The sequence below is a fragment of the Caloenas nicobarica genome, chromosome 3 (genome assembly GCF_036013445.1).
Source record: "Caloenas nicobarica isolate bCalNic1 chromosome 3, bCalNic1.hap1, whole genome shotgun sequence".
Lineage (NCBI taxonomy): Eukaryota > Metazoa > Chordata > Aves > Columbiformes > Columbidae > Caloenas > Caloenas nicobarica.
This window is the reverse complement of record NC_088247.1, coordinates 6,598,450-6,615,732: the sequence shown is the minus strand read 5'-3', so window position 1 is coordinate 6,615,732 and position 17,283 is coordinate 6,598,450. Positions and strand designations below refer to the sequence as shown.

The following is a 17,283-nucleotide window of genomic DNA, read 5'->3' as shown; positions in this document are numbered from 1 at the left end:
TAATATGTCTGGAAACCACGAACAGTCTTTCTCCCAGAGCCCCCGGTCTAGTTTTGATAAGACACATGAACTGCATGTTGATAGGCTGTGGAAATGTTTGAGCTTTACAAAGAAAAAAGGTTATTTCTGTAAAACCAGCATGCTGAATCGCCAGGAATATTCATGATTTTTGCAGTTAGTGCTCTCAAGTGCAAACGAAGGCCCTGACCTTATAGGATAATAAGATCCCTTGGTTTCTACTGACATCAGACCCCATTGTTTACCATTGTTCAGTTTCAGGTTCAGCTGTTTCCAAGAGCTCTGGCTGTTTTGTTTTAACCATTCAATTTTCTTGTTTCTCTTATGGCTGGTGAAAGATACTTCAGAGGGAGCAACTGAAGGATCTCAATTTGTTTAGGTTATGAAGAAAGATTTATGGGCTCTTTGCTTGGAGTGTGCAAGTATCTTCATGGAGGATGAATAAAACCGAAGGATACTTTTAATTAAAGCACTAAAATTATGGCAGTAACCAAGTGGAAATGACCTCCTGAGAAATTCCAATAGCAACAAGTTGCTATTATAGTTCTAAAAAAGACTATTAATTGCTTAAGCTACTGGTGGCACTAATGGATGAGGCATCTCTTGATGTTTCCAATACTGTGAAATGGCTAGAAGATGTGCAAGTTATTTGCTTTAATAAAGGTGTACCCAGGTAAAATTGTTGTTATACTGGGAATCTGATTAAATAGTGTAATGTGGCTTTTTGCCTTTAATTATTAGTCTATGACAAGATGTGAGATGTGCTATTTAGGGTCGTCTTGTTTCTCTTCCTTCTTTCCACCCTCTCTTCTGCTCTGGAAATGAGGAATAACTGACTGTAGCAACGCAGGAATTTCTTTACAAGCTGGTCTTCTACTTGATATTTTAAAGTAAGTTGAAGCTGGAAGTTCTGATTTCTGTTAGGGCTAGAGGGTGAACAGATAAAATTTCAGTAGTAGCTTCAGTGGCCTGATCTTAACATACTGTTTTAAGTCTGTCAGGGCCCTTGCTATGTGTGCTGTCCTTCAGATAAAATTGAGTTGGTCTAAGCAAACAACTTAAATACCAATAAATGTCTGTGTATGTTTGGGCTACTGACCTGAGCTCTGTGTATCTCTGTAGAGTGAACCAGGCAATTATCTAATTTTCTAGTGTGAGTTTGATGTCCATTTGTAGGCTTCTAAATGTAAGTGAATTCCAGCCTTGCTGTCTAAAAAGACATCTCTTTTAGGGAGCTCAGATTACTGAATTTTGCAGTAATAAAAACCATCTCCAGAATATACTTCATCTCCTTCTGACATGATTCTTTCCACCTCTTTTTGTCACATACCCTGAGATGTCTGTCACTGTCTGTTGGACTGCAGAAGGAATCAGTGATTAGCTTAATCTAAATGCTGAACAATAGACAGCTAAACTTAGTATAAACTAAGTTTCTAAAAATGAGACCAAAGAGATCTTACTAGTTGCCTGTAACTTGTGTATCGTGTATACGAACTGGACTTCTGGTCATGTTAATTCTGGTATTTCTTGCTTGAAAAAAACATAAAGTTAGAGTAAATCAGAAAATGTAATCATGAAGTAAAAAGTAAACCTTGAAAATAAGGACTTCTGTTGCTCATGTTCTTATATGAATTTTGTTGTTTATGGTTTATGTGGTTATTTGTATTTCTGCAAAGCAAGTAACTGGTGTTATCAGATGACCCGCATGGCTACGGATGGTACATGCAATGGTACATGACACAACCTGAATTACAGAACTAACAGCAGGAAGTATTGCTGTTACCAACTGCCACATTAATTCTGCACCTTCTAGATTTGGGAGCAGAGGAATTTATGCAATAGATGAAACTGGTGATCTCTCTTTTTTGTAATCTTCCATTTTTGTGGCCGAGGGCTTTTCTTTGCTCTTGGAGGGGGGCAGAGGGAAGGAGAACTTGGGTAACTCACATTTCTGACTAATGAAATCCACATGAACTGTGTGTATTTATTTTTAAATAATACTTGTACATTTCACTTTTATTCCGTATTTTACCTGTGGTGTTTTATACCCTCCAGCAGGTGCTGCTGTATCCTGCTAATGTCATCTTCATGGAGGAAAAAAAAAAAAGCAACCAAACAAAAAAACCCCCATTCATTTGATTTAATACTATGCAACTGGACTTTGCTCTGTTTTGGGTCATTAATGTGTCCCTGTTCCCTTTTCTTCCTCAAGTTATTTGCCAGCAGAGTGATGAGGGGATTTTTATGATCCAGGCATACTGAATCCCGCAGGCACTCTTTGAAGGAAGGAGTGAAAGATCGGTGCGAATTGCTTATCAAGGCCATGCTCAGAAGTTGTTGAACAGAAGCAGATAGAAATACATTTTTATTTCTACAAAACGTGAAGAAGTGCAAGTGTGTTCTTACATGAAAAAAAAATCATTAGAAAAAAAGTTATAAAAGTTTCTCTTGGCTAATTGGTTTTTTTTCCAATTTTCTTGATATTTAGCAATTTAAGCTCATGATTTTAAATAAGTGTTATCATTAGCCTAATAGCTAGTCCTGAATGCTGAAAGTTTGCAATACAGATTACACAGCGCATGTTTCAGAGTCTGTTATTTAGGATTTCCACGTGAAGAATAGTGGCTGAGCTACATACAGAAGATGTAAAGGAGAGATGTGCTTTGTCCTGTTTGCTGATGGACCACTTGTGCCAGCAGGAATTTGTGGGTGGTAATAGCTGGAATTAGGCCTCGATATGAGTCCTTGAGTTGCATCATGCCAGAAACATGCTCTTGAGCTAAGAGATTTCATTGATCCCTCATTCTTATCTGCGTCTTTGTCTTCTATTGCTGTTCCATGCAGGGAGTTGAAATTCTGCTGTAATGTTTTTCCTGACTGTTACAGTGATTAAACCTGGTTGTGACTATGATTTTCACCCTTTTGGGGTTATCTAGGAGGTGAATCCGAGTTTAATAAGCTGAAGTATTGGTTTGCTTTCAATGCTTAACTTTATTAGTAGTCTAAAATATTCAATATAAGAATAATGACAGAAAACAACAATCATAAATCTCAGGCAGGCGGCACTTGCTACTCTACCAGGTGAAACAGCATGTGTTCCCTGATTGTTCTGTTTGGAGAATCACAGTCTCTTTTGGAATCACAGTCTTTTTGTCTAACCTCTCTTCTGTGTTTCTTTTGGAAATCCCACCTGGCTGTGGTGGGTACTCCTTACAATGATGGGTCAGGAGGAAAACCCCTTTGTTTTTCCTTTTGGCTTAAACCCAAAAGGTTAAATATGATTAGATTGTATGAATTCTGGTAATAATTTACGTAATCCAGCTGCAGTAAACATATAGATAAAAAGGCTTTAGTCAATGAGGTCTGAAGTTCTCATAATTCTGAATTATCAAATTCAGATTTGGCTCTTTAATGAGCTGCAGCTCCACTGATTTCAGGTGCTCTGGAATGTGTATCTGTCTCTCAGAGGACAGTTCGTTTTATGCTAAAGCTGGAAGTATTGATCCGGTTTTGATTCTGCGGGGTTTTGTGTGTCTCTCTTTATAAAAAAGGCAATATGAAGACAAGGTGGCAAACTAGATTGCTAAAGTCAAGTGGCATTAACCCACCTTTGGCAACTTAGGTCTACGTCTCAGGACATGGAGAAATATAACCTAAATGTGATTATAAGTGATTGATATATTAAGTATGTTTAACAATATTTAACACTTATTCAGTGCTTTTTTTCCTGGATTCCAGAGCAGCTCACAAGACTTTTTACAGTTTTGGCCCTAGTTTGTAGATGAGAGGATTAAGTCACTAAATGTGAAATGGCTGGTTCAAGGTCCTAAAGTGAACCAGTGGCAAAATTGGAAAGAGTTAAAGTCTGATGCTTTTTTTCACATGGATATACTTTATAATTTTGTTTACCTGTAGTTTTTTATACATTGTGATCATTTGTTGATGATGTTACAAGTAACCACTGAAATACTGCAGGTTGCTTGTATTCTTGAAGCAGTTTTGCCTTGCTTTTCCTTGAAGCTAGGCTTTTGTGTGTTGAAAATATGAGTAAATGGGTGAAGTCTGCCTCTTCTACCTCTTTAAACAAAATGTACGTAAGATTTCCAGTAAAACTATATTTGACTTCCTATGAAAGAATGCATAAATTTTACCATATCTTTCTAGTACCAATAGGTGCTTCAGCTGTTTTTCACTGTACTTGGCCAGGCTGTATCTGAAAGAACAAAAAGTGATTATAGCTCCTAAGATACAGTTACCAGCAATCAGATCGACAAAGGGGTTAAAAGTGAGAGCGCCCTATCTCTTACTTCAGTGGAAGTGTAGTTGATGATTTAAAGCTCTCGGTAAATGATTGTTGGAGACCTGCCATGGGTAGCAGAGCATTTGGAAAGCATACCACAGCCTCTGCTTCCTCCTGGAGAGCGGTCGTCTGTCAACATCTCACTTCAATTGTAGTTTTTAAGGTACCAGAAGGCAGGTAAAACTCACCAGCCAGCACTCATGGAAGATCAGGTCTTTATCAATGTTTATCAAAATGTTAGCAAGACCATTATCTATGAGTTTCCAGACTCCAAGGAAGACAAACGGGTTAATCTTTATGGTCGTGTCCATGAAGATCCAGTGTCTCCTTCCATCACTATTGTCCCAGAGAGCATGGATAGCAGTCAAGAGAGCTCAGAAGATAGCTATAGTAATTCTGTGGTCTCTCAGCATGGGGCTGATAGGGAGAATGGTTCTTCGTTTCACCGTGGTGCTGTAGAAGACCACCTGTACCGGAAGATGGATCTGCTGAGCCCAAATCTGGAAGATAAACACGTAGAGGGCATGATGTTTGAGAGCAACGTGCATTTTCCTCCGGGTTTCCAGTTGCGTCGGAGCCAGAGCACTTCTTCCAACTCCTCAACTTCCCTCAAGTTCCCTCTTAACAATAACTTTGGGGAAACTGACAACTTTCAGGAAGATGATGAGATTTTCATATTTGTAAAGGTAAGAGCTTTGGTGCTCCTAAGAACACACTAGTTTTAAACCCCAAATTGATCCATGTATCCTCCAAATCAGTAAAATACAGCTACAAACTGTGTGTCCCCAGCTCTGCTGCCTGTGTGCTCCAGGGGCCAAGCTTTTCACTTACCTCTTGCATCTTAAGGCACTGAAAGAGAAGGAGATGCCTTCATTTCATTAATGTGTGGGATTTCTTCATTATGATGTGTGGGATTTCTTCGTTTCAAGTGGAACTATGAGTATGGTGAGAGTGTTCTGATAGTTGCTGCAATTTGTTTATTCTGTGAAATCTCCCTGCTAGTTCAGATACACTATTACTGCTTGAACTGGTTTCATTAATCTGTTTCAGCTGTCCCTGTTTCACTATCTAGTAGGCAATAGCTTGAAAGTGATAGTTATAAATGCTCTGAAGAAAATGAAATGTATAGTTTAAGTAATGGCAATAAAATTTCCACAAATGCTCATCTCTAAAAGAGGTCTTTCTTTTCTTTCTTTCAATGTTTCTGTGATTAATGTATTTCTCTGACAATTTTAACAAGTATTTTTCATTAATTTCAAGTTAGGTTTAAATTACTGAAGGGACTTTCACACTTTCTCTAAGCTTGAAAGTAGGACTTAGGTTTCTAAACTGTAAACACCTGTGTTCTTAAATAAACACTATAGTTCCCTTTATAAAAGCTCTTGTATTCAACCATTCTCAATATTTATTAGGCTTTAATGAACACCTGACAGTTTCTCCTTTTTAACTACATAAGTGAGAATTTTTCAAGTTCATGTCTCCCTGAAGTAGGACCACACACCATGAGTATAATACTCTCTTATTTCAACAGAAGTCGTGTAAAATTTGTCACTTTTCAAGGTAAATAAGATTGTCAGAAGCCGTTCCTCATTTCCGCAGGTGCTTTGAAAGCAGGGTAAGAGATTTTGTTACCACACATAGGGAGAAGTGTTTTCAGCAGTCTGTATTTGCTTAATTTGGTTTATTTAAGCAAGAGCACACTATAACCTTTGCATTACTGTGAGATGCTGATTATCTTATATCATGAGCTAGGGTAGATCAAATGGCTTGGTGGACTCTCCTAATATGTCATTTGGTTTCTGTTGTAAATCTTGGATTTCTTGGAAAACCGGGGTGGTTAAACAGTTATCCTACATTTACTTCTAAGATAAAGGCGATAGCTTCCATGAAGTGTCAAGGGAATCTTGAGGTTCTTTTGGATTGATTAAGAAAGTTCTGATTTAAATGTTTTTCCCTTGCATCGTGTCTTCCTGCATATGAAAAGTTGATGTTATTCCCCCTTCATGTCTCCCTTCTCTATGTGACAATCCTTTGTGATTGCTTTTCTAATTTTTAGATAAAGATAGATCATTTAAATTATTGATAAATCAAACAAATCAGAAATGTTTATCAGGTTACTTAGTCTTATTCTGCATAAGACGAACCATTAAACTTCAGCCGTTTCTCTTGAATTTCAATATAACTGCAGCTACTTTTCTAGGAAGGTGTGTAACCTTCAGGAGAGGCAGCATCTACTATTAATAATTGCTGGGTCCTGAATAACTCTGGGAGGTTTGGTAGCGATTTCTGTAGAAGTGGGCCATGAGAGCCATGTGTGAAGGCACTTGGCCCTTTCATTATCTTTGCAGTACATACACAGTGTGACTGAAGTGGCAGCTGTCCTATTTCTGTGACTGAATCATGGTCCTTGCTAAAAATATATTAATTACATGGGCAAAGAAGGATCTGTGGTGTTGGTTCCAGTCCAATCTCTGCTTGTAGTTCTGCACACGTGCTTTAAAAGTTGCGGCAATTGAGTCTATTTTGCTTGTTAGCAACTAAATGGTGTTAGCAACATGAATGTTGGGTTTAGTCTTTAAAATCATCTCTATGTATCTTGTTCGTTCACATTCCTCTTGTTTCAAAATAATTATGTCCTCTCTATGCATGAAAAAAGAAAATGCGTGCAGATGCTCCCACTGAAGCAGAGATGATGGGGTTAATTTGAATTTCTGAAAAGCGAGAAGGGGGGCACTTTGAAAAGAACCATCAGGGAGAAGGACCGAGGAAGTCCTTTTCCTTGCTTTTGTTGTGTCAGCTAATCTGGAGAGAAACACAAACTTTGGACTTTATTCTCCTGCCTAAACGTAAGTGCCTCGTGCTTTCAAGGTGTCCTTGAGCCCCAAGACATCCCTACTTGGCTGGCAGATGAGGCATGTGGCTTCCAGGTGATCCATGCCGTGATCCTCCTCCGGCAGGAGCTGGAGGCCTCATGGGCAGGGCACTGGGTACTTCTGTGGGGGTGACTGAACTGAACTCCTCCGACAGCATTTTATTCCATGAGAATCATAGAATGGTTTGGGTTGGAAGGGACCTTCAAAGCTCATCCAGTCCAACTCTTGCCATGAGCAGGGACGTCTTCACCCAGATCAGGTTGCTCAGACAGATGTTGCTGCTGACTGAAAACCAGAGAAATTGGGAGGATTAAATTGTATCTAACTTACAGTCTAGGTCCCTTGGCTGCAATGCATTGCCTAGAATGGAAATTTAGCGTCATCAGAATATTTTAAGTGCTCTTGCCCTGGGACCATAGTTTCAGTTAGACTGAATAATCTTTTCTGTAGTCCGTTCTGTGTTATTAGATGCCAGGAAAATGTTTAAATCACATTAACTCATCTTTCACTGATTATTAGTACTTGGTAACTATGTCATTGTCAGTGGACTGTTTCAGGATGTGCCATAAGGTAAAAAATGTTGGCTTTCCTCAAGGAATTCCCTGTACCCCTAATAGCAGAATATAGCACGTACCAACAGGGAGGCGTTTGTGTGAATCCAGCGTGTCCAGGCTTGTCGCAGCCACCTCAATGCCCTTTCCGTAGCATTGTGATTTCTTCAAACAAAAGCCTTTGAAATTTGAACAGAAATGTGACTGACACACAGGCCGTGTTCCTGAGCGCACGGGACAGCTTGACCTCATTGCACCTGCGACTCAGAGGTCCAACCTTTCAACTTGTCTGCTCTGTTTCCCCGTTACGCAGCGTGCTTGTTCTGAAGATTGAGTTTCTTTGAAAATTTTAACTTTTGGGTTTCCTGAAGCTTGACTTGTTATTTAAAGAATACTCGCTCTACTTTCTTTTCAGAAGAAAATTTTTGCCCTTCTGGTTTATTGAAGACCTGAGATTGGCTACAGATTACACCTTCTCTGATCACTATTGTGCCATAGGAGCACAGTTCCCAAAAGAAGGAAGGTGATTCTTTACCCCGAGCAATAAACACCATGTCTTATGCAAAAAACCCAAATTTAAAGCAGTGGTTTAGCATCCTGAACCTGTGTGTTGGATCACTGCACTGCGTTAACAGAGTTATGGATGCTGGAAGGCATCTCTGGAGATCATCTAATCCAACCTCTTGCCCAGAGCAGGACCACTTAGAGCAGGTGGCTCAGGGCCATGTCTGGTCAGGTTTTGAATATTTCCAAAGATGAAGAATCCACAACTTCTCTGTGCAACCATTCCAGTGTCCTACCCTCATGGTAAAATTTCCTATGTTTAAATTGAATTTCATGTATCTCAACTTGTGCCCATTGCCTCCTGTCCTTTCACTGGATATAAGTGCTTGTATTTAAGAATGCTGTTTTAAGAAATATACTGCTTTTAACTTCTCTGTACCTCATAACTTAACCGTTTAACTTAACCAATAATCCATTTGGATTATTACCTTCTTTAGTAAAATTTCTTTAAGTTAGTAGCTGGGAAAGAAAGGACATTTCTGTTTTTTCCTGCAAGATGCTTCCCACTCCTGTGTTTTCAAGTCAGGAAGGTCTGAGGGCTCTAACTTAATGGCACAACCCAGTGCTTACTCCCTACTCACATAAGTTCAGCTGAACTCTTACGAGTGACAGACGATGTACTTAACAGGAACAGTGGGATTGATCAATTAAATCACTGCAAAAAATCGTGCTCCTTCCCATTGAGTTGGCTTTTCTGTTGATTTACAGAGCATATTGGTATCTGTTGAGAAAGTTTTGTTTAAAAATGTGTATTAATTGTCTAGAATATGAAGTTACAGGACATAGTTATTTTTTTAGTATGTATTATGATTTGGTTCTGTTCTTTTCAAATAATGCGACCGTGTGGATGCCCAGTTTTATGCTTGTGCTTCACTGAGCAGAACTGAACATTTTGTGGAAGCGGTTTAAAAATAAGAATACCCACTACAGATGAACATCTGTGGCTTTCAGTAGGAAGTCCTGTGGGAGGGTTCAAATAAAGGGGTGGATTTTGACATTAATGAGATTATCAATTTCTCAAATTTTCAAACTGTTATTTCTTACTACACTCAATAGCCTACAGAGTAAAACAACTGTGCTTGCAACTTTGACGTGCTAGATATTTGCAAGCCTAGTTTGTTGTCTAAATATCATTTAGCAATGCAAGCCAGGTAGTCTTTTAATTGACTCCAATACAGCACATAAGGCTGGTGTTAAACCATATCTTCTCCTCTGAAGTTTGCAGGTAATAAAAAGAGTTCTGACTGGAGCCAGATGGCAGGTATAACCCTCTGTGTGTACATAAAATTATAGTAATTCGTCTTGTGTGACATTTTAGCTTTTAAAAATATTTTTAATAATAAATGTAATGGAAGTAAGCAAATATTATTTTGGTCTTATGAATAAGCTTAGGAAAAGGTTAAATGATTGATAATCTACCTTTTAGACAGTGTTAACGGAGCAACCTGAGCAAGGAAAAGATTCCAGAACTATTTTCAGAGTTCTCCAGTTATGGCAGATTTACAGACCAAGATGCAACGTAAGTTAACACGTGTATGGCAAGAAATTACTAATGGGAAGCCAATATCCTAAAGCGTTACCTTTTTTGAGCATTTAATGAAACGAATGGATGTTTTTCACTGCAAATAGTCTTACTTAAGATAGTTTACAAGTGCGATTAAGTATAGAAATACAAGTCTGGAATATCAAGTGATAAGATGTGTCCTCCTGCTCCCAGTCTTATCTAGACCATCCCTGACAGACACTTATTTGAGAACATTCAGTGTTGCAGATTCAGCACATACACGAATTGGGCTGTGTCAGTGCTTAATCATTGTCCTGAGATAAATATTTTCCTTTATCAAAATTCTGTTTCTCTGAATTACGCTATTTCCTTCAGCCTGCCTTCAAGCTTGAGTCATCATTTCTAAACTTCGAGTGCTGTGGTGTGTTGTGGTTTGTTTGTTTTAGTTTTTGTGTGTGTGTGTTGTTTTGTTTGGTTTTTGTTTGGTTTTTTTGTGTGTGTCTGTGTGTGGTGGGTTTTGGGTATTTTTTTACCTTTTTCAGGCTCTCTACATTTAATTTATATATTTCTCAAGGTCCAGTTTTCAGATACAGGTAGTGTATTTGGCAGTGCCAATAAAAAATACAGCAGCAAGTGCCCCCTTAATTCATCAGCTGTCCAAACCTCTAGTCGTGAAATCTTATCTGCTGTATTTTAGCATGTTTGTGTATCCTTTGACATTTTGTTCAGGATTACAAAGTTCATCTTCTAGCCCTGTTATTTTCCCAACAGATTCTTCTGTAATGGTCTCAACCATTTGTTACTCGCCTGTTTGCCACCAACTTTTGCATAGTTTGCACTTGACGTTTGACTTCGAGAGCATTAGATTTGTCTTGGTGATGTGATCAGACTCCGATCACCCGTCACTGAAAATGGTTTGGTTTTGAAGACAGAGAGTTGCTCTGATATAAATCTGATGTGGAACATACTATCACCAATGTTTTTGCTCTACTAACTCAGAAAACAGAGAGACACTTGTGAAATCTCTGTGCCGTACTCTGCAGACACAACACGGCTTTATGGCTACTTCCTACACCCTGTCATGGATAGGAGGCTCATACTCTTTTAAATCTTAACATATAATCCTCGTAGCTATGTAACCCTTGTTTCCAAGGAGGAAAACCGTGTTGTTGCTCTCCTCATATCTTGATTTATGCTTATCTGAACGACTCTGTGTGCTCGTGTGAGCAGATTAGTGAATGGCGGTTGTGTCAGAGATAACATCCAGTTCCTCGGCTGTTGGTCATGAACAGAACATGTACTCTAGCGGCAGGGCACAGCAGTTTGCTTAATCTTTTAGATACAAAGGGTAAAAGATCTTGCTTCTGACCTCTTGCTGAGCCTGTACCTTGTCTGCCTCCAGAAAGGTCTCCGCATCAATTTTCAGCTCCTGTGCCACCTTCAGCTCTTGTCTCCGGCAGCGGCTGTGCCTGGGTATAGCGCGGTAGTGTAGCAACAGCTTCAACACACAGCCCCGTGTTGTCTAGGAAATTGTTACTGCACGGTGATTGCACCAATAGCAAGTACAATGTAAATATGTAGGTCATGCCGGGAGACAATTAAAATGGGATTTATTTACTCATTTCTTTTTCTTATAATTTTCTTTTTGCGACTCCCTCTTTGATGTTCTGAAAACAGGACTGCTGTCCCAGCCTGGTTTGTTCTTTTATTTTGAAACATCTCAGTTCCTTTTATTACATTTTAGGAGATGAAAATGTTTGGATTTGTGGATTGATTACTTTTTTGCTCTCCCTGACAACTTATCCATGCAGCGGTACTGTCAGCTACTAAATGGTTTCTGTCCAATTTAGAGGGATTTATATTTGTTTCAGTCATTTATTGTGGAAGTACTTACATCAGCCTCAGTAGAGCTGCTCTTTTTTACAAACACAAAGTAATAGAGAGTGTCTTCAAAGCAACTGGTAATGATATATGTAAATTATTTTGGAATCTGAGAGAGGAAAGCTGCTTTTCTGCTCTGTTTTCTGCTCCGTCAAGGGTTGGATTTGGCCCATCTGACGTAAGGTGTGTCTGTAAGCTATTAACTCCATCTCTGCAGGGTGTCTAGGCTCCTTTTGCAACAAACAGCTCTCTGAAACAGCGCAAAGGGATGGTAATTCCCATGGCGAAGTGTAGGCACCAGCCGTAGGGTGAGGTTGGTTGTTGTCCAGGCTCCGTTGGGTGTATCGAGTAGGGGCCAATTCAGTTTTCCAACCACAGACACCCAGTGCCGTCTTAGGTGCCCTCAGGTTTCCCTCCAGCTGCCTCTGCAGAAGGCCACGGGTCTCCCGTAGATACTTGCTTATATATTATACGTTTACCGATTTCCTTAGCTACCCCAGGGCCTCTCAAATGCTGCTGGATATCAAGGTTTAGGCACCTGAATCAAGCCATAAACTTTCACCGCAAACAACGGCATGGTCACCTGAAGTTAAACAAACCGAATGCCACCAGTGAGAGTTTAAATACTAAGCCTGGGTTACTAGATTAGACTAGAAGCTAGTTCTGATAATGGATACCTGGAATTAGACTCCGGACTGTGGTGGGATTTTTTGTTTGTCTGCTGGTTGGTGTTTTTTTGTGGTTATTTATTTTTTTTCCTCTTCCAGGCTATTTAATTTTCCTTTTTATTTCAATCTCCACACTTAGGAACAGTTGAAGTGAAATAATGAACAGACATTGAAATGTTGGAAAATTTGGCTGTTCACTGGAGAGTCTGACCTAATCGGAATAAATAATCTGATACATTTTAATATCTTTCTCAGATTAGAGAACCAGCACTTTCTTTAACTTGGGTCAACTCATAGCCTTTTCTTAACAGCAAACTCCATATATATATCTTTCAACTATATTTCTTTTTAGTTTAGACTCCATAGTAGAAGAGAAAAGCCGACTGAATTTACTAGATTTGTATTCCCAGGTGCCAGTTCAAACACAACTTAAGATTTTAATTGTGAAAAGAAAATTCACTTTGATTCTTTGGGTCATAAGACCCCATATCGGAAGGAAACTTTCCACTGTTCTGCAACCGTTTTTACTGGTCCATTAGAGATATTTTTGGTGTTCTCTCACACACACTGTGGCTGAAAAGGAACATCTGAATATTTTTTCTGTATCAGTGGCAAGTTTTTAAATACTTAAAACTGCTTCATGGCAAGTGGGGAAAAAGAACAGGAGGTGGCATATTGCTTTAAAATGAGTCATTGATTTGTTACCTGCAGGTGTCATTTTTATATTAGACCTCTGGATGCTCCTTTTCGTATCAATTAAGAATACAATTGTGGTTGACTTTTTACTGTTGGTACCATCTCTGATAATATTGTAAGGTGTCAATGACCTTCATGAAGTTATAGTGATACAATTAGGAATGGATGAGAAGCGAATCAGTTAGTGCACAAGCCTGCTTTCAGTACAGGCAAGTAGTGTTTGAAACCAGGATTTTGATTTGCAAGTTAATTGATTTTTTTTTTCTGTCGCAGCCTCCATGCAGTCACCTCAAGGCAGTGTACAAGTGTTAATGATGTAAAACTTGAGAACACCTCTTCTGAGAGAAAAACCACATTTTTCTCCTTGTGTGTTTATAAGAAATGAGTCATAGAAATGTAGAGATCTTTGCACACTCACCAAGATGAATTTTTTGTTGTTGTTCCAGTTAATCTGAAAAAAAATCCATAGGACTGGAGGTGACCTTCTGGGACCTAAAATAGAGTCATTTTCTGTCACAGACAGCCTCACCATATAATACATAATTCATAAACTGGTCAAGGTCAATCTAAAAACTAAGTGGCCATAATTATTCAGTTTGGAAATCTGTTTCAGAATGTCACTGCTCTGGTGGTTTGACACCTTACTGTAATTTCCAAATGACATTTATTCATGTATGGCTAATACATCCTTGTTCTTGCACCAGCATGATCCATTAGCGTTCATTCTTTCATTTAGTGCTTTTTAAAAATCAGTTTAGGCTTAGACATCCTCAGAGGTTTTTGGGATAAACCATCCAATCCTTTTTGTCTCTATTTTTTCCAGTCATCATAGTAATCCTCTTCTGTATATGTCTTCTTTCCCCAAAGGTCCCTTTTTTTCACAGGTGCATCCTGTCTCAGGTTGCTTCGACTTTTATAGCCAGACTAAACAAGCAGCAAAAAAGGCTCTTTTAATAACCTCTTGGTTTAAGATACCTATGATGGTTTAAGTAAACATGTCTTTCTATTTAAGGTGAAATGTCCTGACATAAACACATTAGACTCAGTCAGAAAAAGCTTCATTAATTTCTTGGTGCCTTTCTCAGGTTTTTGCTTGTCCTGACACCTGTTTTCCCCTCAGCAACAATAATATTCTTCTATAATAATATCACTGTAAGGCTCCCTGGTTTGCCTGCAGAGCACCAGCAAGGCATAATTCCCACTGTCCCATTGATGTTAAAAGTTCTGAATCTCAAGTTCAACAGCTCCAAAGGGCTTCTCTCTGGATCCTTAATCGACATTTAGATGGAGTTGTTCCCTTATTTGTGTTACCACTCTGGGAAATCAGCATCCAAAGCTCAACACTCTGTCCCTGTAGCCTGAGGACTGCTGGAGAAGCAAATGGAAGGAGTGGAAGTTTTGCATCGGAATATATATGTATTTAGTTTCTCTTCTGACCTCTGCTCACATGCATTCATACTATTTTTCCATTTATTTTAACATGTGTTTGATTAAAAATCTGGCCAGCAGAAATATTTTATACTCACCTCACATTTATACTTGCAATAAATGTGTGCATCCTTACCTGTGACACTGATACTTTTGTGGCCCCTTATTGCAAGAGGGTCTCTGTTAGCCAGAAATAGCGTGTGACTGGTCAGTGAGGTGCATAAATGATACTGGCAAGTCTTCATTAAACAGAAATTCCAGGACAAATAATTTAAACTTATAAAGATTTTTTTTTCTTAACATCATTAGAAATTCTTCCTAATTTTAATGTCTGTTTGTAAGGAACTTTCCAGATAAGTACTGGAGAAAATAAGTCAGGAATCCTGAATTTCTTAGACTTGTTGACCTAACAGTCTTTTTTTTTTTTAAGTTTCTTCCCCCCCCCTTTTCCTTTTCCCCCCCTTTTCCTTTTCCCCCCCCTTTTCCTTTCCCCCCCCTTTTCCTTCCCCCCCCCCTTTTCCTTCCCCCCCCCCTTTTCCTTCCCCCCCCCCTTTTCCTTCCCCCCCCTTTTCCTTCCCCCCCCCCTTTTCCTTCCCCCCCCCCTTTTCCTTCCCCCCCCCCTTTTCCTTCCCCCCCCCCTTTTCCTTCCCCCCCCCCCTTTTCCTTTCCCCCCCCTTTTCCTTCCCCCCCTTTTCCTTTCCCCCTTTATTTTTTTTTTTTCTTTTTCTTATTTTTTTTTAACATCACACTGTGATTCAGGCAGGGAAGGTAAACTTTCTTGTACATATCACTGGCTTTTTCACAGGCGGTCAAGAAGGCCCATTAAAAATGAAGACTGTGCTCATATCACAGTTGTTTAAAAAAAATTATGCAAGAGCTCATTGCTGCAGCATGCTGAATGCTCTGCTTGTTATCCATAAGAAGTATAAACCACATGCCTAATGTTTTAGGATGTAAGAACTTTAATCACATTTTTTCTAAATAATTTTAAATTAATAAAATTATGTTTCTACTAAATACTTCTTTCTAAATATTTCAGTGCTTTGGGAAAAGGAAGAATAGAAAGGAGGATTTATTTTTTAAAAGTTCATGAACTTCTACAGTGCTTAAGTAAAGAAAGTTCAATGGACAACACTAAAATGCCATCCTTTATGAACATAGACAGCTTAATTAATTGAAGTGTTATCGTATAGAGAAATCATGGATAACTTTAGATGTAAGGTATGAAATTATAACAAACTAATAGCTATATTTTAATTTTGTTATCTAATGTTTCAGTCTTTTTTTGTCATTTTGGGGACTAAACAATATTAAACTTGTCAGTTCAGATGAATATGACAAAGGGCAAGTGTTTATAATCAAGTGACTCGATGTGGATCCCAGTTAATCTGCTCTCTGCTCAGTGGGCCTTGGTGAGATTTCAGGGCTATTTCTAAAGAGGGGCACGCTCAGGCTGGAAACGTGAGCCGTGCTGAAATTCATGAGCATTGTACTGATTTAGTGCAGACAGGTTATTACTCAAGATACTTTGATGCATACTCTGTACGTGAAGTTTGAAGATTGTTTGGATTTGGTGATTCATCTGTGTAAAATTTATGAAATCTGTTTTAATGATTGTCTGTCAGACTGAAAACTTCTTAAATATTGGTCTCAGCTGCTTGCTTTTCTCTTTTGTTTCTGTGGCGGAATAGAAGCTGAATATAGAGGAATAATTCTTACTTTGGCTAGAAATAGCAGTTCACAAACTTCAAAGACAAACTATTTGAAGTAACCCCTCCAGGACCCTATATAGGCTGTCTTAAGGAATTCGTCCAGTCTAAATTTCTAGGAGGTCAGTCGTTAAGTAGATCAGTGGTGCAACTTGAGAGGAAATGGCCTCGAGTTGCTCCAGGGAAGGTTCAGACTGGATATTGGGGAAATTTTATTCACAGCAAGGGTTGTCAGGCATTGGAACAGGCTGCCCAGGGCAGTGGTGGAGTCACCATCCCTGGAGGCGTTTAAAAGACGTGTAGATGAGGTTCCCGGGGACATGGTTTAGTGCCAGAGCTGGGTTATGGTTGGACTTGATGATCCCGAGGGTCTCTTCCAACCAAAATGATTCTATGATTCTCTTCTAATGAATGGGGAACTGTGATCACCTGATAGATAAATCTGACCAGGTACCATCCGAGAAAGAGCAGCTTTCTCAGCTGGAGAAGTGATTCAGCTTCTGTAACATGTAAAAGGTCTGATGCTGTGAAAAGCAGCTGCTGGAGGCCGGGCAGGTAACCCCAGGGCATCTAACATGGTCCCGGAGATCTATGTCTGAGCAGTCTAACCCCACCATCAATTTCTCAAAGCCTAAAGTTACTACAAGGTCATATTTCCGTGAAAAGTTACTAAACAAATATACTGGACAAGGGTCCAGTATAAAAAATTTGTTATACCCCACGTGGCCTGTTTTGAAGAGTCTTTCTTCCCTTTCTTTGGTGAACTCATGGATTTGTGAATGGAATCATAGAATCATAGAATGTCCCAAGTTGGAAGAGACCCACAAGGATCATTGAGTCCAACCTGATGATAATAATAATCATCATCATCAATAAGTAGTTTTTAGTTACACAGTGCATAGTTACAAGGTGACATAAAAAACAACACCTTCGAAAAAAAACCACATGATTGTTTTATATATGTATCATACTGCAGGATTGCATACGTCATGAGTCACTTTAAATTTACTTGTTTTCACCAAATGTAGCCAGGCTGCTTATCTGTTGAATCAGTAACTTCATCGTGCTCCTGTACTTTGATGTGCTGGTGT

The 17,283-nt window shown here is 39.1% G+C and overlaps 1 protein-coding gene across 1 annotated transcript in view; it reads left to right on the top strand.

The window, feature by feature from the left end:
• The first annotated feature begins 4,518 nt into the window (after positions 1-4,518).
• The window catches only part of CLIC5 (chloride intracellular channel 5), an 82,923-nt gene continuing 70,158 nt past the window's right edge, over positions 4,519-17,283 (top strand). Inside the window, exon 1 of the mRNA XM_065630529.1 lies at positions 4,519-5,004. Within this exon, the coding sequence (XP_065486601.1) occupies positions 4,519-5,004 (486 nt within the window). The remainder of the gene's footprint in view (positions 5,005-17,283) is intronic.